This window comes from Leuresthes tenuis, unplaced genomic scaffold (genome assembly GCF_036924035.1).
Source record: "Leuresthes tenuis unplaced genomic scaffold, fLeuTen1.0.hap1 SCAF_11, whole genome shotgun sequence".
Taxonomy (NCBI): Eukaryota; Metazoa; Chordata; class Actinopteri; order Atheriniformes; family Atherinopsidae; genus Leuresthes; species Leuresthes tenuis.
The window spans coordinates 13,795,192-13,817,079 of record NW_027325365.1 but is presented as its reverse complement, the minus strand read 5'-3'; the positions used below and the strand labels follow the sequence as shown (position 1 = coordinate 13,817,079).

The 21,888-nt window shown below is 43.8% G+C and overlaps 2 protein-coding genes across 2 annotated transcripts; one reads left to right on the top strand and one right to left on the bottom strand.

The window, feature by feature from the left end:
* The first annotated feature begins 5,333 nt into the window (after positions 1-5,333).
* Positions 5,334-7,913, top strand: ttc9c (tetratricopeptide repeat domain 9C). Its single transcript, XM_072396417.1, has 4 exons — positions 5,334-5,435; positions 6,557-6,911; positions 7,090-7,272; positions 7,365-7,913. The coding sequence occupies exons 2-4, from the start codon at positions 6,578-6,580 to the stop codon at positions 7,520-7,522; spliced, it is 675 nt and encodes a 224-aa protein (XP_072252518.1). The 5' UTR covers positions 5,334-5,435; positions 6,557-6,577; the 3' UTR covers positions 7,523-7,913.
* Positions 7,914-9,333: 1,420 nt separating this feature from the next.
* On the bottom strand, positions 9,334-21,060 carry LOC140318006 (uncharacterized). The gene is made up of 4 exons (XM_072395599.1): positions 20,414-21,060; positions 14,203-14,422; positions 13,142-13,375; positions 9,334-12,775 (listed from the first exon to the last, which is right to left on the bottom strand). Exons 1-4 carry the CDS (start codon positions 20,678-20,680, stop codon positions 10,230-10,232), a joined length of 3,267 nt encoding a protein of 1,088 aa, XP_072251700.1. The 5' UTR covers positions 20,681-21,060; the 3' UTR covers positions 9,334-10,229.
* Between the last annotated feature and the right edge of the window lie 828 nt (positions 21,061-21,888).

Genomic DNA, 21,888 nt, shown 5'->3' with positions numbered 1-21,888 from the left:
TAATGTATCTGAAGAAACGGGATGTATTGCAGCTTTTTAGAGTTGTAAAACCACAACAAATAAAACAAATGTATTTAGTTGTTGGTGCTCTCTTGGTAAATATTTGTTTTGCCTTGTTGTTGTGGCAGTGATGCTCCATGCCGTTGATTTTTCTTCTTTTTTTTGCATGTGAAAAGCTTATATAAAGTACATATAGTGTGAAAAAATGATACACATTCTCAGGCAGGCGAGGCAGGTTCTGAATGGCGGATGAGCAGAAATATCTGGGCACTGGCACAATTTTTTCCTTTCTTTTCTGAGTGTGTATGTTTCGCCAATAACACATTTTAGATTACAATCCCAAATCAGAAAAAAACTTTTGGTAAAAGGTTACAGCATTGGAAAGAGGGCAACAAGCAAACACCATGGCTCTCACGTTTACTTTGGCTTTCATTTCACTGGAAACCGTATAAACCCAAGAAATTTCCTGTTTTGTCTCATCAGCTTTGTTAAAACACTTACCTGCTTCTGAAGAGTGCAGACATGTCTCTGCTTCCTCCTGCTGCTTACTGCTTTATTCGCTTTTAAATCATACTTATTTCCACAAGTCTTGGTCATAATTTTATTCCTTTCCGTTTAAGAGTATATTTGTAAACGGTATTTGCCTCCTGTTTGCAAAGAGAATCGGACCGAACAATGTCTCCTAAGTAGGGATGCACCGAATACTCGGAAAATGAATATATTCGGCCGAATATAGAAAAAAAAAAAAAAAAAAGCCACTGACGCGGTAAACATAAACAAAGATGTCGGCAGTGTGGAGATATTTTAAAGTTTCGGAGACAGAGCATGTGAACGGAGCTGAGCAATAAGAATAGATTCGTGTGAGCGGTATCGGAGCAGAACTGAATTGAGTCGTGATGGATGGGGAATTTCACCCCAGGAAATCATTTGAAGAAACACAAGAATCACGTCTCTTGCCACAAGGAGGCATGAGATCATGAGATCAAGAAAAATATACAATTAATTTTAAATAGTTTTCTTTAAAAAGGTTTCAACCTCTTTAAAAATAAGGGGACTGGAGCTGGTGAATGGACAAGGCTACACCTATAGTTGTATGACATGGGTGGCACACACACTTAGTGAAGGGAAGGGCCCGCTTCCCAGGACCCAGCAGACAGAGGGGGAGGGAATACCTCCACCCGACCACCAGCACCGCCACCACCAGGCTCCAGCAACTAAAAAAAAAGAAACAAACAAATGAATCAACGACAAGAGGAAAACAATTTAATCACTTCCAAAATCATCATTATAAGACAGACACCTAAAACCCATTCAACCAAACACAAAGGCGTCTATCATTGATAGAAGAGTCTGCTTCTAAACTCAGACAAAACTGAAGTTGTTCTCTTTGGACCTGAGCGCTTCAGGGAGAAATTGTCTAGTTATATAGTTACTCTAGATGGTATTTCCTTGGCTTCTAGTTCTACAGTGAAGAACCTTAATTTTGACCAGAATTTATCATTTGACGCACATATAAAACTGGTTTCTAGGACTGCCTTCTTTCACCTTCGTAACATTGCTAAAATCAGGAACATCCTGTTTCAGGGTAATGCAGAGAAACTAGTTCATGCATTTGTTACTTCAAGACTGGACTATTGTAATTCTTTATTATTGGGCTGTCCCACATATTCTCTGAAAAGCTTCCAGCTGATCCAAAATGCTGCAGCCAGAGTTCTGATGAGAACTAACAGGAGAGATCATGTTTTTCCAGTTCTAGCTTCTCTTCATTGGCTTCCTGTTAAATTCAGAATAGAATTTAAGATTCTTCTTCTCACATATAAAACTCTTAATGACCGAGCTCCATCATATCTTAAAGATCTCATTGTAAGGTATTTTCCTAACAGAGCACTTCGCTCCCAAACTGCAGGTTTACTTGTTGTTCCCAGAGTTTCTAAAAGTAGAATGGGAGGCAGAGCCTTCAGTTATCAGGCCCCTCTCTTGTGGAATAAGCTGCCAGTAAATGTCTGGGAAGCAGACACCCTTTCCACTTTTAAGATTAGGCTTAAAACTTTACCTTTTGATAAAGCTTATAGTTAGGGATGGCTCAAGTAATCCTGAAACATCCCATAGTTAAGCTGCTAAAAAGGGAGTCATTCCTTTCCACACTAAAGACAAGTTTCGGTGCAATCTGTTGGTTTCCTTAGCTCGGATATTGTTTTTTGAATTGGCTCTATATGAATGAATTGGATTATTTTGAAATTAATTAATTGGATTTCATTGGGACTGCTGGGATAGGCTCCAGCCCACCTGCTACCCGACCGACGGATTGACGGTATAGAAAATGGATGGATGGATGGATTTCATTGGATTATGATTACAATGAATTGAATTCCAATTGGCTTGAATTGGACTATATTATTTAAGTGTCTTGAGATGACAATTGTTGTAATTTGGCGCTATATAAATAAAACTGAATTGAAATTGAATTGAATTGAGAAGAGGATTGAAACACTGCAAGACATTCGTGCAAACGAGGAATTTATTGACTCTATTATACCTCCTGTGCAGGTTGAGGAGCTTTCATGTGCCAAAGGACTAACTCAGATCTTTCTACGCGGGATAACAGCTGATGTGGAGCCTCACACTGCAGACCTGGCTGACACACTTCCCAGGATGTGTCCAAATGACTCTGGAATATCTGGTGAAGCTCCCAAGCAGGACGGTCGGACTGACATCTCCTACTGGAACAGTGTTGGTGCCAAACCAAAGTCGTCAACCCCAGCCAGGACCTGGTCTCATGTTGTCCGTCGCAGAGGTAAACCCAGCATGAAACCTAAACCTCCAGCACTCACTCCACCACCTGAAGTACCATTGAAGAATAGATACGATCCGTTGACTCCAAATACAATGTGTGACAATGAATGTAATGCAAAAATTTATAAAAACAAGAGAAATGGCCCCAAAACTCAGCCAAGGGCTAACCAGATTATTGGGAGAAGCCCAAATCCCACAACCAAGGTGAGGCCTACGGAAGCAATCAACACCTCCACACTTAATTGAATAGATACCATTCTGATTAGGGACTCTATAACACATAATGTCAGAATGGCTAAGACAGAGAATATAACTTTTTCTGATACATCAGTCAGGGAACTGATAGATATCTTGCCGACCATCCTGTCTACACATCCAGATGGCATGAAGATCATTGTCCACAAGGGGTCCTTTGATATTCTGAGAAGGAAGATCCTAAAGAAAGACTTTTCTCTGCTGTTTGATTAAACTATTCAGCAGACTTCTTGGCCTGAACACATGGTTGTCAACCCCCAACCCCTCACCAGACCCTTTACTCCACATCACCCAAGGTCTCCAAAGGATGTCTCTATCCCAGCCGGGACTACAGCGACCATCATCTACCAGGAAACGCAGGGCAATTTTAGTTTTATGGATAAATGCTGAAATGGGAGGAAAGATGGAGGAGAAGCTGCCTTATTTAAAGATACATTCCAGTGTAAAGAGATCTCATTTGGTGTTTGATTTTAAAGGGCGTTCCTAAAATTCTGTTCTTAATCATTTACAGATCTCCAGGATACTGTGCAAGTTTTATTGATGAATTTTCTGAATTATTGTCTGTTATCTCGACTGATTTTAACCATTTTATCTTGACCGGGGGTTTTAACATTCACATAGATAATATGACGGATGGTAATGCCAAAGACTTTTCTTCTGTGCTGGACATGTTTGGTTTGTGGCAACATGTAACAGAACCTACCAACAATGAGCGCACAGTCGGCTGACGGACTGCTGGATTATTTCAACTTGAAAACTTTGCACCAGAAAGCTGTTGCACCGATAAGAATCAAGAGCAGCTTGAGCAAACAGAAAACACTATGGAGAAACACCACAACGGTCAAAAAACAGAAAAGAGAATGCAGGAAAGCTGAACGTAAGTGGAGTAAAACAAAGCTTCAGATTCACTATGAGCTGTACAAACAAAGCCTGCGTAGTTATAACAATGAGCTGTGCAAGGCCAGACAGCTGAATTTATCTGAACTGATTAAAAAGAATGTCAACAATTCTCCAACTCTGATTGCTATAAAACTCACAAATCCTCCTAAACAGTCAAACCCAAACATCCTCTCCACTGAGAAATGCAAAAAACTTTTTTTGCCAAAAAATCAAAACAACTAGACAAAACATTTACGCCACACTGACCAACAAGAAAACTAATGTGTGTCTTAAACCTAGAACTAACTCTGACGCTATGTCACAATTCAATATTGTTGATTTAAAAATCCTGGAGTAAACAGTTCGGCATCTGAAGTCAACAACTTGTACTCTGGACATAATACCATCCGACTTTTTAAAAACAGTTTTTAGCTCAGTAGAAAGTGATCTCCTACAAATAGTTAACATCTCACTGGCATCAGGCATTTTCCCCAAGGCACTAAAGACAGCTGCCATTAAGCCACTCCTAAAGAACAGAACTCTAGACGCCTCTGTGATGAACAACTACAGACCTGTCTCTAACCTCTCTTTTATATCCAATATTATTGAGAAAGTTGTATTTAACCAGCTCAACGACTTTCTGAAAGAAATTGGTAGTCTTGATAACTTTCAGTCAGGCTTCCGACGTCATCACAGCACCGAAACAGCTCTGGTCAAAGTGTTAAACGACATTAGGTTGAATACTGAATCCGGTTATGTTTCAGTCCTGGTTCTGTTGGATCTCAGCACTGCGTTTGATACTGTAGATCACAGAATCCTGTTGCACAGACTGGAAAACTGGGTTGGACTTTCTGGAGCGGTCCTTAACTGCTTCAGGTCCTACTTAGAAGGACAAAGTTATTTTGTTACAGTTGGCAGCTATGAATCTTTTATTCCTACATTTCAGGCCTGCAACTCATTCCAGGAAAAGTAAGACAGGTGCAAATTTAGAGCTTGTATGTTAAGAAATAACAATGATAATGTTGTCATTTCAAACACGTGACTAGAATCATGATTTCTTAACAAAGCAGAATCTTTGAAAGAATCTATTTATTCATGACTTGGCATCCTCAAAGGAATGGAAACATTTCAAAGTGACAAAAGCTTTGCTGTCTTTTCTTTGTTTTTAGAATATGTTACAGGCCTGAAATGCGACAATTGGATGTGTGTTAACAAAGGAAATTGAATTGATTATACAAATTAAAAGCAAGTGTAGGAATAAGTGGAATGCAGCAAGTGCGAGTAGTTTTCCACGTAGACTCAGCCTGAGCTTCGACTTCCTGAGCTGTGAGGGGCAGCAATGTGCCATCAGGCATTTAGACTGACGGAAATGAACAAGAAGAAGAAGAAGAAAAATCTAGCCTGCCTCAAGAAGAAGAAAATATGGAAGGCAGCGCATGTGCCGGCGCAAGCGACATGGCTGTCAACTGCCAAAAGTAGCTCTCTGTTGTTGATATTGTCGGCGTGAGGTGAGACGTTACCTTACCGTATAAGCTATCTACCGCATTTTAAGCTGCTAGATCCCGTAATTGGGAAAACATACTGAAATAATCAGTAGGAAAGTTAGTTGTTTAGGAGACGAAGTTAGCTGCTAGCTCTGTTAGCTGTGGAGTCAGTTAGGAGTTCTGCTACAGAACGTCCGTTAATGTCAGTTAACTTGATGAAAGTAAGGACGTGACTGCGTTCGATTTGATATAAAATAAAGCGTAGGGTTGTGACTGATATTTCTGTCCAAAAGAGGGTGTTCTCAATTTAACTTTAAAACTGTGTATCTCATTGTGGGTTTAACGTGCTGGTTATTCTTGACTGTTTTACATGTCAATGCATAAAATACAATTATAAATACAGTAACAATGAATAACCCTTGTATGTAGACCGTGGATTTCCATATATTTTGAATGTGTAGCTGACAAAAAACGGAATCTGGCTCATTTTACTACTGAAAGTTTCCCCTTTTATAATATGCATTTTTCAGATTTTTGGCATCATGAGGTTGTACACTTTATTCAGACAGGTTGGTTGTGCAAACTGCCTTTGAAGTGTAGCCGCTCTGGATGAATGTTTTTGATTAATCGGGGGCATTTATTTAATCTTATTTTTATTGTTTATTCAAAGCAGGTGCACTGCAACAGAGTGCAGAAAAAATCTGCTATCGATGGGGTTCTGTATCCTGAAAAGGCTGCAGTTACTGTCACCAGTGCTAACAAAATGATTCTTGTCAATCTAGATCAATCAACACCTGGGGGTTGCCTTCTAAGAAAGCATTTCATGGGAATTTGCCTTTCTATTATCAAACCATCTGTGCTTTCTGCAAAGACACTGCTTTGCTCTACACCCCACCTACCGCACCCTAACCGCTGTAAAAAGTTGCATATCTGATAACATAAAGGACAGTATGACATGGCCAAATTATCAGTTTGGCCTGAATCGTTAGAAACTCTGAATATGAGTTTGCTGTTTCTCACCATCTTTAACAAGATTTTCCATCCCTTTTGTTAAAAGACAAAGACTGTAAGCACATATTAATATTAGATGAGGCTTAATGGCTTCTTAACTCATCAATATACATGCATTTTTCTCATCTTAACAGCTGACTGGCACCACTGCAGAAATGGAGGCAGCAGGAGCAGAGGACAGTCTGAATGGGCAGGGGGCGGCAGCGGCTGAATCAACTCCCCCGAGACCTGAAGGAACTTCTGCAAAGCCGGTTTGGGCTTTGCTGGAAGAGGCAGCTCAAATGAAAACGGAAGGAAATGCTCTCTACAGGGACAAGAATATTCGCTCAGCCATCGGCCGCTATCACCGCGCTCTGCTGGTGCTCCGGAGCCTCGATGCCGATGTGATGAAATCGGTGAAAGGGTTTGGACCTGAGCAACCTCCTCTTACACCTGATCAGGAGGCTTTGCTGAGAAACACACAAGTTGACTGCTACAACAACTTAGCTGGTAAATGATAATACTGTTAAGTTCAAGTAGATACTGTTAATAAAGTGAAATACATCTCAGGATTAGCTATAAAATACACAGTATGATTAAAAAGGTTCTCAAAATATTGTTCTATCTTCACTAGCTTGAAATGGAACCCTTTGTATAATTATTAAACATGTGCATGTGCGCCTTCCAGCATGCCTGCTGCAGAGACAGACTGTTGATTATGGTCGTGTGCTGGAGTACAGTCTGCGAGTGCTGCAGTGGCAACCGGGCAACGTCAAAGCACTGTACAGGGCAGGAGTAGCCACTCTGGAGATGGGGGATGCACAAAGAGCCAAACAGTACCTCACCCAGGCCTGCAGGGAGCAGCCTAATGGTAAGAACAAAGCCACAACATCACAGTATCCACAGCTACTCGAAGGATTTTGGCTGCTGTTTGCCCCTCTGAACTGTTTATTTCTGTCACAGATGCCAACGTGAGGAAGCATCTGCAGAGGGCAGAAGAGAAACTAAATCAGGAGCTGCAAAGAGAGAAAGCCATGTATCGAGGCATGTTCCCCTCCAGCATGAAGGAGAGCGCCGGAGACGGGACGAACCAAACCAACAGAGCAGGTGACGGAATGTAGACGAACAGCTCAGTGTGCCAAATAAAACTTCAACCTGAGACGGACTGTACAACCTCGGAAGAACGTCCGCACGTATCGATTTGCTGACATGACTCTTGTCACCTTTGTGAGTTTTAAGTGGGCATGAGAAAGTAAGGAGCCTACATGATGCAGACTGCTGGAAAGCAGTCAGTAGGACAGTAAATATGTTGCTGCTGAAAATAGAAAGGCGAGGACAGAAGAGTTAGTTTCCTAGCAACAAGGAAATGAACGAAAGTCCAGTAATTCTTTGCTTGTGAAAGCTGAAGAGACTCTTCGTGCACTACTCAGATGCTTACATAACTGCAGTTGTCTGTTCAGTGATGTGAATGGTGATTTTTGTGAGTTTTCAAGTAAAGTATTTTTTAAATAATTCCCAGTTTCAGAATTTCTTTTTCATGTACACGCAAGTCACTTTTTTTCTTTCAGTTCCCTCTCTGCCCCTCAGTATAACATTTTAAATCAAACACTTCAGACGTGATTAAAGTCATTACATTTTAGTTCCACCATGTAGCAATTACAACACTTTTTATACACAGTGTTTAGTACTCTGTTGCATATCCCTCACACACATCCACTGATGACATCACCAGGTGTTGAATATCTTCTGTGGGGATCAGCCGAGCCTCTATTGCAGCCGCCTTCAACTCCTGCTTGTCCCTTTTAAGTTTCTTCTTTAGACATGCTCAGTTGGATTTAAATCGGATGACCGGCTTGGCTCATTCAAGAATTTTCCCTTTTTTTTGGTGTTGCCTTAGCAGTATGTTTAGGATCATTATCTTGTTGCAGGATGAAGCGCTGTCCAATGAGTTTGGAGGCATTTACTGGAACTTAAACCAATCAGATGTTTCTAACCACCTCAGAGTTCATTGTGCAGCTGCTGTCAGCAGTTACATCAATATAGAAAAGGGTGTCAGCACCTGTGGCAGCCATAACACCACTGCATTTAACAGATGAGCTGCTATGCTGTGGATCTTTGGCAGCTGCTTTCCATCTCCACACTTTCTTCTTGCCATCACTCTATTACAGGTTCATCTTGGTCTCATCTATCCAGAACACCTTTTTCCAGAACTCTGCAGACTCCTTTAAGCACTTTCTCTCAAACTGAAATCTTGCCATCCTGTTTTTGTGGCTACGTGGTGGTTCACATCTTGCAGCGTAGCCTCTGTAGACACACCTGCCTCCTGAGGACTGCTGCTGATCTGTTGGGATTTGAGGATTTTTCTTAACTATAGTGAGGCTTATTCCGTCATCAGCAGTGGAAGTCCTCCTGGGCCTGCCAGCCCCTTTGTGCTAACAGAGCTCCCGAGTGCATTATTTCGTCTGAATGATCTTCTAGACAGTTGATTGCAGTAATCCTGAGGTTTGACTCATGTCTCTAATGGTTTTTCAGCCTCATTATAGCTTCCTTGACTTTCATTGGCACAGCTTCTCTCCTCGTGTTGAACAATGGCAACTACAGACTTCAAATTGTAGACGCAAGCTTGGGTATCTTATCCCTGCACTGATGAAGCAATGACACACACACCTAAGGACTCACAAACAGCTGGAAGCCAACTGCCCCAAACATTAAGGCGCCCTGAAATGACCTCTGCATGGTGGACTTTAAAATGTTTGATGTAAAATTTTACACTGAGGAGCAGAAGGGTAACTCAAAGAAAAGAGAGTGACTTGGCACTGTGTAGATATATATATATATATATTAGCAGGTATTTCAGGGACACTAGACATTCAGTCATTTGGTTCTTTTATTAGTTGTTTTAAAGTCGAATTAATTTCATACAACACATCTGTATTTTAATAGTTTGATATTTATTTCAAAATCCTGAGCAAAACAACAAGTTAAAGAGTATTTGCTTGGTTTTGGTCATTATCTGGCCAATATGATTGTACTTCAGAGGCAGTATTGCCAATCATCAAAGAGGAATATCACATTCTCACAATAGCTATAATCACTTAACAAGTCACAGAGCAGCATGCAGAGGGGAAATATGTGCGTACACATTCATACTCATGGTTGCAGGAGGGTTTGACCATTGATGCTGTGAAGTTTCTTGTAGCCAGTAATGAGTTAATGTTCAGCATCTTAAACTTAAGCTCTTTTTCCTGCCACAAAAGCATCCCAGAGTAGTATTTTTGTTTGGCTGTCGGATCCTGGAAACGGCTTTCACGTGAAGTAAAACTCCACCAAAAACACTTATGCAGGAAGATTGTAAAAGATTTACATAGATATTCACATAGAAATGAATCTGTCGAATATTCTTTCACTCACATTTCTCTGTTTGCACCATCGAGCACGTTTCACTGCACGCTTTGCAAGTTGAAAAATCACTGAGCTTCAACGCTCTTCATTTAAGATGCGGAATATGTTTTAGTTTGAGGATAGAAAACGTAGCTATGCCTTGGAAAATGACCAAAAATGTGACTAGAATGGACGCTGTGTGCCAAGAACAAAATAAATAGCAGGTTTTACAGACTTCTATGTGCCGAAGAGGAACTTCCATCATGTTGGTGTGAATGAATTTTAGAAAACTGCCAGTGTTGAGAACCGGTGTATCTATCTGATGACTCCAACTTTGAAGACTGAAACTTAGGAGCTGATGGCACTTTCTTTACATCAAATATAATACTAAGCACAAGTGGTGTTTCTAATGTAACACATCGGAGATGCATCTACTGGGATGTTCATTTACAAGTGTCCCTTTTTGGGCGGCTTCCGTTTGAGACTCAGGGACCTCATCGAGCCAAACACTCTCCGGCCCAAATCCCTCAGCGATCGAGAGCGCTGGAGGGGCCTCTGTGGAGGAGGGGAAGGAGAAAATGACGGGGAGGACAGAGGCGAGAGTGACTGGCAGCTGCCCTCAAGGCTCTGAGAACGAGAGAGGTTAAAGAGGCTGGCAGTGGAAGATAAGCGTTTGTCTTCCTCCTTGGCTCTCAGTAGTCTCATCCCTTGATCTTTGCTGATCCTCATCCCACCTTGCCCCACGTCGAGGGAGGAGACCCAATGCGCCCTTTTTGTGGGCCCGTCACTGTGGTTTCGAGGTACTAGCAGGCCCTGGGACTCACTCCTGAACAGAGCCCTCCTAGAAAGCCTGAGGCTGGAGCTGCGTCTCTCCCCATCTTCTTTCCCCCTCTTCCTTGAGAAGATGGGGGAGTTATCCACTTTTGGCTTCTTGTCACCACCGCTGGATGAAGCCTTCCCCCTTTGGTGCTCCCGCCTCCAGCTTCCAATGCTGTTCCTCCTCCAGCCATAGCCGTACTCAGCTCTGTCCATCTCCTCCTTTTTGCTTTCAGACTCTTTGCCCCAGCGGCGTCCCTCAAGGCCCCTCCAGAGCTTGCTGGAGGACCTGCTGGGTGTCTGGGCTACTGATCTTTCGTTCTCCTCCTCCTCAGCCCAAACTGAGCTGTAGTCCTCTCTCTTCACATAGCTGCTAACAGTGGCTGCCCTGACCAACTTGTGGGAGGTATGTTTCCCTCTGTAGAGCCCCTCTCCCTCCACCTTCTTCCACCTGCTGGCACCATCACTTCCTCCCACGCCCTGCCGAAGTGATCCACCTCTTGGTTGGATGCCTCCGTGCTCCAAAGGGGATGTCCTGGCATTTGTGTGGGGCAGGGAGCACTGGAAGGGTGAATCCCGTCGGAAAACCGAGAGGGGGGTGGCACCCAGAGGGGATGGCTGGAGAGGGCGTGGAGGGGAGTGAGCCCTTGTGGTGGGGTGTGAGGCGGGGGAGGAGGCTGTGGAGGAGGGAAGTTCAGAAGGGGAAGGGGCGTGCTGGTAGTGGTAGTGTGAGGAGTAGTGGGGGGATGGAATATGGATGGACTGGTATGGGTGTATGGGGCTGCTGGAGTGTGAGCGAGGAGGGGTGAGGCTGGCCTGAGACTGTGGAGAATGAGTGACACTGAGGGAGAGCTGTATTGGTCTCTGAGGATTCACTTCTGTCAGTCTGGCATAGTCGTGTGACTGATCTTTCTGTGCTGTCAGGTGAGTTTTACTGTGGCCCCTCCTCTCACCTGCAGAATCTGTTTGGAAACAGTCAATATCAAGCTCCACACCTTGCTCCATCAGTCCAACAACCACAGCCCTAGACAGGCCAGAGAGGCGGGAGATCTCTCCCACCATGGGGGAGTCCTCACCCAATTTGGTACTAGAGCCGGATTCTTGGATTAAGCTGCTGCGCTGAGACCCAGGAGCTGATCCAGTAGTGGTACCAAACACCGACTGTCCAGTCTCAGGTGGTGCTCCGCTGCTCCAGTCTAACGAGCGACAGAAGGCTGCTGACCCAAATCCAGAGCTGGCTCCTGAGCCAGAGGGCACTTCCAGGGAACTGCGGTGGCACAGGCTGCTTGGGCAGGTTGAGATGCGAGAGCGAGATCTCAGTGCTGGGGTGGGTGTAGCAGAACAATGTGAGGAGGCAGAGGCTGTGGAAGATGTAGCAAAGTCGGCTTTTAGAGCTCCACAACTACCATTTTTAGGATTGTCTCCCAGCCCGCGGCTGGAATTTAAGCCAGGAGTCAAATTCAAGTTGAGGTTGAGATGCAGATTTATGTTCAGGTCCTCTCCAGTTGCTGAGGGAAGGTTTCCCAGGTTGATTGAATTCCTGGTGCCTTTTTTCCCCGAAGTGCTGAGGCTGACTCTGGCTGAGTTCCCCAGCAGTGACTTTGAGGGAGTGACACTGCCCCCCGACAGGGTGGAGGGTGTACTGCGGCTCTCAAAGGCAGATAAGGACTGGGTGGAGCCGTGACTTTTGCCAGGGATACAAAGTCCTCTGTGTGTGACTGGACCAGAGGTCGCAGCTGAAGTGAGATCAAAAGTGGAGGAAGTTACGCGACTGTGGTACTGGCGAGCCAGTCGTGATATGTACTGCTCCAAATGAGTAAAGGAGGTCAGTGTGGAAGGCTGGAGAGGCACAGCTGTGTCAGCGTTTGACTCTACAAGTTCATCATTCTGGGGTCCCTCAGGGTTTGTAGAGGTGGATAGCTCCTGGGCCTGGGAGGTGAAGAGGGGGCTCTGGAGGGCAACAGCATGCAGTGGACTTGGGTAGGAATACACCTCTTTGGTCCGGCGGGACACTAGGTCAGTGCAGTAGCGGGGGTCCAGCTGGGGTTTTGAATGAAAGGACGAGGGGGATGAAGTGGAGTTAAGAAGTAGTGCAATAGAGGAAATCAGGGAGTCACCAAGTCCTGAGCAAAGATCAGAGAGAAAGCTCAGACCAGTGGCATCAAGGTCACTAGGGACTGTAAGAGACAAGAGAGGAAAAATATTCATTAAAGTTTATTTCTGTAGATTCTCAGTCATCCAGGTTATATGGTCCTAAGGTCTTGAGAAGGTAACTAGACTACTTTTTGGTTCAAGACTTCTCATCCATGAGGCTTCCTAACTTCTAACTGACCGACAGGGAGTTCCACATATTTATTTAAAGCCACCTGTTAGTCTTTACTCACCTGCTTTTGGATTGATAAAGTCATCTATGTTCAGATGTACTGCAAGACCTTCAGTGCTTACCGTAATACTTTGAACCAGCTTCAGCTGGGACCTGAAACTTCATCTATGAAATACACAGACAAACTGAGAAGACATGTCTATTGTTGGTCTCAGCTCACCTGAAACTTGTGTCTCTTCTGTTGGTTCAGCATCCTCCTGCATGTTATCCGGTGCAGGCTGCTGCAGCTGCGCTGCACCCTCTGACCACAGGGTGTCAGTGTTGTCAGCAGATGGAGGAACCTGCTCCCACAGCTTTAGAGGTCTGACAGGCGGCGCCGGGCCTCCGTGGGCGGCCTCACTGGACACTGAGTAGCTGGAGTCTGACAGAGAGCTCCCGCTCACTGAATAGAAACCTTGACCAAAGAAAAGAAATTCAGTGAGCACATATGCCTTTGTAAGCTATTAGCAAATTATCTCTAATGTGTACAAGTGTTAGTGATGTAGACCAGGATACAAAACCACCTATGAGGTTTACACTGGTTGTGTGAGACAGCTCCTACGGAAGGAATTTATGTTGGATTTCTGTATGATCAAATAGGTAATTACTAGAGTCTGTGAAAAGGAGTCAAACAGAGACAAGACATCAGCTTCAGAAACTCAAACTTCATTAAAATTCCAGGAGAAGGCGTCACAGTAATGTGTTCATTGTTTGACCTACGAGTGTTAGTAGTTCAGTGGAAAAATACAACCGAAGCAAAAACCTAGCTCTAAAGCATTAAAAAAAAAAATCTGTGTTGAAAATAAATTAAACATCTATGTACATTTGAATTAAAGAATTCTGGAGTTGTGCGTTTAGGTCTGAGCTGGATCACCTGCTCTGTTTTAGTTTGCAGTTTTCATATTTAAAAAAAAAGGAAAGAATAGTTGGGGGAAAAAAGGAAATGTGTTGCAGTACATAACAAAGAGGTAATGATCGTCAAGGCACACGGAGCACAAACTGGATAAGAGTTTGACAAGAAATGCTGCAGGATCTACAGCAGGAAACAACGCGTCAAGGCCAAGTCAGATAGAGTTCAAGTAAATAAAAGTAAAAAAAGAGCATGGTTAATGTTTAACGAGGTCGCTAAAGGTGAGCTGAAGTTGTATCGAAAGGTGACAAACTGTTGGTCATTGTACAAGTAAATGCTGTTATCATGCTGTTGTCAATTTGACCGTTGACAGCAAGGTGTGCATTATTTACCTGAACTAGGTCTGGAGTCACTATCCAGGTGGATCATACCACTAGGGTCTGGGGTTGGAGGGGAGAGCAGGTCAGATGGGGCGTCCCAGGACAGAGTAGACCATCGTGAGTTACTGCCCCTGCCAGATGAGGAGTGGACCATCGCATCAACTGAGTTACTGCCACAGTCCTCTGGGCTGCTCTGACAGGGCAACACCATTGTATCTGAGGGAGAGGCAGCCTGAATATAAGAAAACACGAGAGCTGAGTATCATCAAAATAACTGAGCAGAAGTCAGTGAACATCTGAAAAAAAAACATACTTTGTGACTGATACAAACAAGATGGATACAAGTTTGTACATGTGATGACCGCCATGCCTTTTCTCAGAAGTCTGCTGTACTGGATTTCAAGAGAAAACTAAAACTGACTGTTTTTAACTCTTCTTTTGTTTTTTAACACTAGAAACAGAAAAGCACGTAAATGGTGCTCATGGTGGCAAAACTGTGTAGATAGGATATACTGTTTTTCCTTAAATAGCCGTAACCAAGAATCGTTTTTGGGAGGATTTTCAGTGTGAGTCAGATATTGCACTTTGCCTCTCCATGGCAACCCCAACAGACACTCAGAGCTCACAGCTGATGGAGATTTAATCATCAACAGCTTGTATCAGCTATGCTCTCTTTACACACACTCTGACAGATTCATCTTACATTTTTTAGGAGTTAGAAAGAGACAAAGGGCAGGCAGTCTCAGCAGTTCCACCACAATTTGTCCACAAATTGTTCTGGCTAGTATTGATTACCAGTGGGGAGGCCTGTCTACTGAAATGAGACCATTTAGAGGGCCAAAGTGAGGCATCATCAATGAGAAGAAATGTTCTAGTTCAACAGAAAAACACTCTACCCTGTGCTCCATTTCCTCTTTAGTAAAGACACAGATACATTTTCAGCCACAAGAAGTAAGAGAAACTGTCTCAGAATCTATGATGTGACTTAATTAGATTACTACTGATGCAACAGAACCCCAACTAGTCTTTGTGTCACAGTAGAAAGGCAGAGAACCACTGAGCTATATTAAGGCTAATGTATTTTATTTTCAATGTCAATTTTAATTGGAAACATATAGGAACAACAGCTGTTGGGGAAAAAAGTGGGATTAAAAACTACTTGTACCTAATGAGGCAGGACTATATGACAGAGTTAAAGAACTTGAATACATTTGTTTTATTTTCCACTAATGACAGCTGTCACGCTGCTTTGAAAGCACAACTCTTAACCCTCTGTTTATCTGTCAGTTGGTTACTGTTAAAGGGACTTCGTGTTTATGATATCGTACACCAGGCACACGCTCGGATGATGTCACAGCGCTCCACCAGAACAGTCAGGAATGAGGACGCACACACAAGTATAACAGTCATCAAGTTAGCAAAGTGCAGCCATTTCCCAGATTAGTTGAGGCTCCATTGAGTAAACCCCCCTCCTCCAATTATACTCCAAATCCTCTACCCATCTCTCCAGGACACCAGCCAGGAGCCCCGGCATTAGTGTGATCGAGCCCAGACAACAGAAACACTGTGAGTGGCGCTGATCAATCCTCTTGTTACTGAGGAAACAATACAGGTAGTGACTCACTGCTGGGGCGACAGGAGAGGAGGGGGATTCAGAGGATAATGGGAGAGGACAGATGACGTAACAAAGAGCAGCCGGAGCGGCAGAAGGGAAGAGGGGGGTGATGGACAGAGGGGGAGGGAGGAAAAGAAAGGGAAAAAGTGGGGGAAAGAATGTCAGACTTTGACCCGTCTTCTGTTTGTCTCTCCCCTTCCCCTCAGCTCTGTGAGAACCTGTCCCGTTGTTGTTTTTTTTCTCCATGTGAATCTACAGTGAGTCGAGGCTGAGTGGGTGACCAAAACGAGTGTGAGGGACAAAAAAAAGACGGTTAACAGTGTGAGTCACTGAGAGAGCTGAGGAGGGAATGAACGGTTGCCGGGTGAAAGAGAAGGGCATCTTGGAGGACCCCCACCTCCCCCACGCTCCCCTTGACAAATAACCCCCCCTCCAACCCACTTCTACAATATCCTTCGAGCCTGCCGCCCCCTACTCACCATAGCTACAGCTACTAGCTCTATAACTCTTGCACACTTCTCCTCCCACACAGACTCACAACAGCACAACAGGCCTGGCGAAATATTTAACTCAGCCTGAACACACACACACACATACACACACAGTCCAATCTAGATGTGACTTTCTGCCAATATAGCACATATTCTCTTGCATTTCTAATGACTTTAACTTAAGTTTACAGACTCTTTCTATTTCAAGATATGAAAAACCTCTTAAAAAGCTCATTGAGTGTCTAGTAATGTGCAAAAATCTTTCTCTATGTTGTCCCTCATCGCATAATGCACTCCACATTACAGAATATAATGTTACAGAGTGAGCATGATCAAATCATAGGAGGGTGGAGGTCTGCTCTGAGCTCTGTAATATGATATTCTGTCATGTGAGGGTGGAGTGCAGCCCCCCTTGGAGTAATGAGCAGAAAATGTATGGGTCGATTGGATAATAATGCTGCAGCGATCGCAGCTGCACAAGCAGCACACCTCCTCTTAATACGTACATGATGTCATAAGCGAGACAAATTGAATCGGTTGCCATGTTGAGGCAGAACGATGTGGTCGGACAGCGCAGAACAGAGCGAGGGTTTATGGAGAGGCTAGTTTGACACAGTGTGGTATTTATTGTTTCATGCATTATTAATGTTGGACTGAAATTTACAGACGACCCACGCCGTGTATCTTCATCTCCGCTGCTGACGAGAGTGATGAGCTCCAGTTTTTCTTAAACGTCAAGGTGGATGTTGCGCAGGAGGTCCTACAAGTATCAGTGTTACAGACTTTTCCTGTGAGCTCAGAGAGACCCCGAGGCACAATAAAAAAAAAAAAAAGGAGACAAAAGCTGTCTCACTCCACAAGTCAGGGTAATGACCCTCCATGTAAATTGATGCTTTCCAATACTGGTTTCAAGAGAAGCAGCCTTCAATAGGTGCACAAAGTGCTGTGGACACTGCTTATTAAGCCTGTATCTGATCATTATTGTCATTACTGGTTTGCTTTCTTTGTTAATTGATTAGTTGTTGGGTCAATGAAACATCAAAAGAATCAGTCAAAATTATCCAACCACTTGCCCAAAACACACACATAGTCAGCATGTTTTAGTGTTAGTGCAAGACAAGACAACCGATTTTCACGTCCGAGAAGCTACAAACAGCTACGTTTGTCTCAGATCCGCTGAATTCAGTTCTCTGTCCATCCATTAAAAGCGTTGCAACTCTATTTAACGTGTATGAATGGACGCCCTGCAGCACATTACCTACTCCTCCCATGCCTTTCCTGTGTGTTATCTTCAGCGGTGACACTTCTGCTTCGGCACACAGAGCAGCAGCATTGAGGATTCCACCAGCTTGGCCTTGACACCCATTTTGACAGCAGTAGGAGCTGTTGACAAATTTTCTTATAGCTGCTACAAAAAATTCAAGAAAGTAAACTTGTTTCATTCAGAAAATCTGAATGCAGAGAAAAAAGATTTTCTACCTTCATACAGCATTGTTTCGAGAGGATGTTTTTTTTTCCCACTCAAAACCCTGAATGCATCTCAAAAGTAGGAGGAAATCACATATTTGAAGAGTCATTTTGATGTTTTTCTCAGATGAAAACTGACATGATCCTGACCAATATAGCTGTGCCCTGTGTTAACCTCCACCCTCTTTCTTTTGAAAAGTTTCATTCCAAAGTTTAAAAAAAAAAGGAAAATCTGATGTCAAATGAAGCTGCTATTAGTCATCAAATCCTTTTATACTAAAACAGTTCAATTTTCAAACATAGACCAACTGTGTTTTACCAAAGCATTGACTAAAGAACTACAGATAATGAATCCATTGAGCCTCTGAATAAAGTTTCACCTTAATTCTACTGACAAACTAAATAAGTAAATTAAAAAAAACTTCAAGTACTCTCTCTTCCTTGTTCTCTCTCCAGCTGCTACAGTTGTAAAGTAGTCACTTTTGCAACAAAGAGGACACAAATTTGTTTCTGTTCATGCAAATCTGTGTGCTGGTGAAGGCTGGCCCGGGCAAAGGGCTGAGAGCCAGGCTGCTCCGCTCCAACGGCAGCTCCCTTCAGAGGTGAAAATGAGCAATGCTGTTCAGCCTCCCCACAGGATGAAAATACAGAGGAGATGCTGGCTGGTGGGCGGCGAGGAAGGCAGCACATATGCAGACACCCTGAATGGACTGACATTTCTATCCTTGCATTGATGAACACAGATTATTTCAAATGTTATTTTCCTCTGCACTGCAGACTATTCAAGGATGTAATTTAATATTATTTTGGTAGATAAATACACCACTCTGCAAGGGTGACCTCAGCTGTGGCCCAGCTTAAGCAGTGTGTGTTAATATGCTGCAGGCTGCTGACTAATGCAACTCACTGGTATCAGAAACACATATTCATAGTGTAATAACGGTTTGTTCAAAGTGATTTGTTGCTTTCTGAGAATAACCGCAAAACGTATTTCATGTAATCAGCAGTGGCCTCGTTTTGTAGCCTCCAAAAACAGCATGGACCTGTACTGTCACTTGTTTGTCAAATCTGGGACTGATCCAGAGATAATCCACGACAAGCTGAAGTTTAGTTCCAGTACATTCTGTAAAGCATTTCAGATGCTGGGTTTGTCCTCAACAACAAAGTCAGTGCTTGGAAATAAAACCAGACCATCTCCGTAATGGAAAGTTGGGATTATTTTTTCAAATTTGTGTTGTATGGGAACAGAAACAGGGCTGTAGTATTATCTCAACCTGCCCCCAGTGCTTGATCTCATTATTGCTTGAACTGCTTAAGCTGTTACCAAAATTTTTTTGGCATTTCTGCTTGAAAACATGATGGCACTGATCAAGCTCAAGAACATTTCCAGAGTAATCTGTGAGTCTTATTTCCCTCAAAAATGACCTAACACATCACGAAACCTTCTGTGCAAACAATGAATCCATATGAGAAGATATTTATCTCTGAGTTTTGGTCTTAAAGAGCTGCTTTATTGACAAAAAAGAAGATAATCTCATAGTCGAAAGGAGTTGATATCGGTGCCCTGTGAAAGACAATAAGGTTGAAACTAACCACTAACATTTACCCATCCCTTTTTTGTTTACTGGAATAAGAAGTGGATAAAGATATCTGAGATTATGAAATCTTCCACCTGCTTATTTTGTCCAACCAACAGTCCAAAACCTTTATATGTTTATTGGATATCATAAGAAAAAGAACCTCCCCAGATCCTCAAATCTAAGAAGTCAAAATAGGAAATGTTTGCAAAAACATGCTTTTTTTCAATCCTTCAATAGATAGTTTTCTCAAGACTGCATTTGTTCCTGCTATTGGCCTACTCATTTCTGTGGTGCACCCACAATATTTATCCTCTCATTTCTAGCTGATTTTACATCTTGATGGCTTCACGGGTTCAGATTCATTCTATCTGGAGAAATGAGTGATCAGATACAGCAGATACAGCCTCAGTATCCGGGCCTCATGATGCGACCAGGACACATCCTGTCTTGTATTACTTGTCAGCCTACATTCCCCTCCTTCTCCGCACAAAAACACCTTTGTATCCATTTCAGATCAAACTTTGAGAAACGGGTTGCCTTTCATTTGCGGGTGTCTGTGAAAAGAGCGCGAGATCATACACTGTGTATGTCGACATTTGGGTTATCTGTTCAGAAAGTGATGGAGCAGAGCGTCATTCTGGCACCAGAGTGAATGCAAACAAGGTGTTACAGTGACCTTTAGAGCGGATGGGCTTGCTGGCTGGGGTCAAAATAATATAGCAGTGTCTGGTTTCTGGCTTGTGTATTAATACCTGCAACTGATTTTAGAGCCAGTATAACCTTGAGGCAGACAGTAGTTGGCCCTGGTTCCCTGACCTAAATGACATTTGTTCCACGTGACTGCAGCTGAATATAATAATCGGGTTGCATGCTTGAATGGTCTTTGGCACCATCTCAGTCATTCGGGTATTCAGCTCTCGGCACAGCCGCGCCACCAGGAAGCGATAAAATCTGTCTACTGAGCCCCAGAGGAACTGGCTTGTTGGCAGATCACCATCAACCCCGCATTCATATTTAATAAACTTGTCATGTAGAGATCCATCTCGGCGCTGACAGACGCACTGACTGACCTGTTGCCTGCGGGATGTCGCAGAGGCATGCTCGGCGTCCGGAGCGGCGCTCTCAGGGGTTCCGCTCCCCTCCTCCGCGCGTGGCTCCTCGGCGTTAGCGGCAGTGGAAGCTCGGTCAGCCAGAGCGGTGTCCACCATCTCCAGGTGTTTGCACCTGAGCACCTCCAGCTCCAGCACCCCGGCCAGCGTCGCTTTGAGGCGCTCTCCGATGCGGACGCGCTCGGTGCCCGACCAGAGTGAGTTCACGCAGCCGCGGCGGGCGGCCATCCTCGTTGGGCAGGCAGAACCGGGGCGCACTGATGGCAGCCGCTCAGTTACCGTATGACGGGATGAATGGGCTATGGTCCAGCGCCAGGAAGAACAACACAACTCCGGATGAGGGACATTAACATGGCAGCGACTTGAATTAACGCAGCATTAAGTTAAATATAATCCTGTCCATCTGTAACGTGCCATGCAGCCTGCAGCTTTAGGCAGCAGCCCCGCTGACTGGCACAGGACGAGAATTAATGAATCCACCGGTAGACTGAGGCAACATCAACGAGCCATGTCTCACAACAGCCCAAGCGTGATTTCCCTTTGACATCCTCCTTTTTCCTGTCACTGCCGGTCCGTTCGAGTCCGGACTCCGTGCGCTGCGTCCCCAATGAGACAATGCATCAGAAAGAGAGCAGAGGGTGATAACGTTACATGTGAGAGCAGGCGGCAGAGAGGAGGAGCCACCGCACCGGAGCTTGGACGGGGATTGGACGCACAAGTTTTTCGAATGGACGCACGAAAAAAATCCCACCGCTGCCCAACTTCAGTGAGCAGGATAGCAGAGGACAAATACCTGCACGCTGTCCCCCAGTGGTCTGTAACACCGGTGCACTGCTCGGAACACGTCTTTTAGATTCTTATGGAAAATGAACGTTTTATCCCTGGGTCCTCATTTATTCAAGACTTAGAGTCCCTTTACCCCCCCACCCAGTCAAGTGTTTGCAGTTGCTCTGTTTCATTAAAGCTGCATTTGGGTGGAGTATAGCAGGTAATTATACCCTGAAACAGAGTAATAACAGGCTGAATAAAGTGAAAACACCTGTGTTTACGTACATATTGTGCACTCTATATATGGAGCATTGTTTCTGATTTCTGAGTTTTTTTCTTCTTTTCTTCAAGATAATTACTTGTAGCTGCTTCTCTTTCAGACTCTGTCTCACTGCCATGAACTACAGATCAATATTTAATGTGATTCTAACTTACTGCCTTTTTCTGCTGCATGCCATCATTTTGCTGCAAAGTACAGCATATAGCAACTGTTTCCAGAATTTTGTAGCTATTCGTTTTATGTCAAAACACAGTTTCAGAGCTTTACCTTGTCATTTTTTACATCATTGCATGCTTAATGATTGAAAGGATTTTGAAAAGAAGTCACCTCAAGCAGACTGACATTGTTGTGATGTACTGTAACGGATATTACATAGAGTCATTGTTTA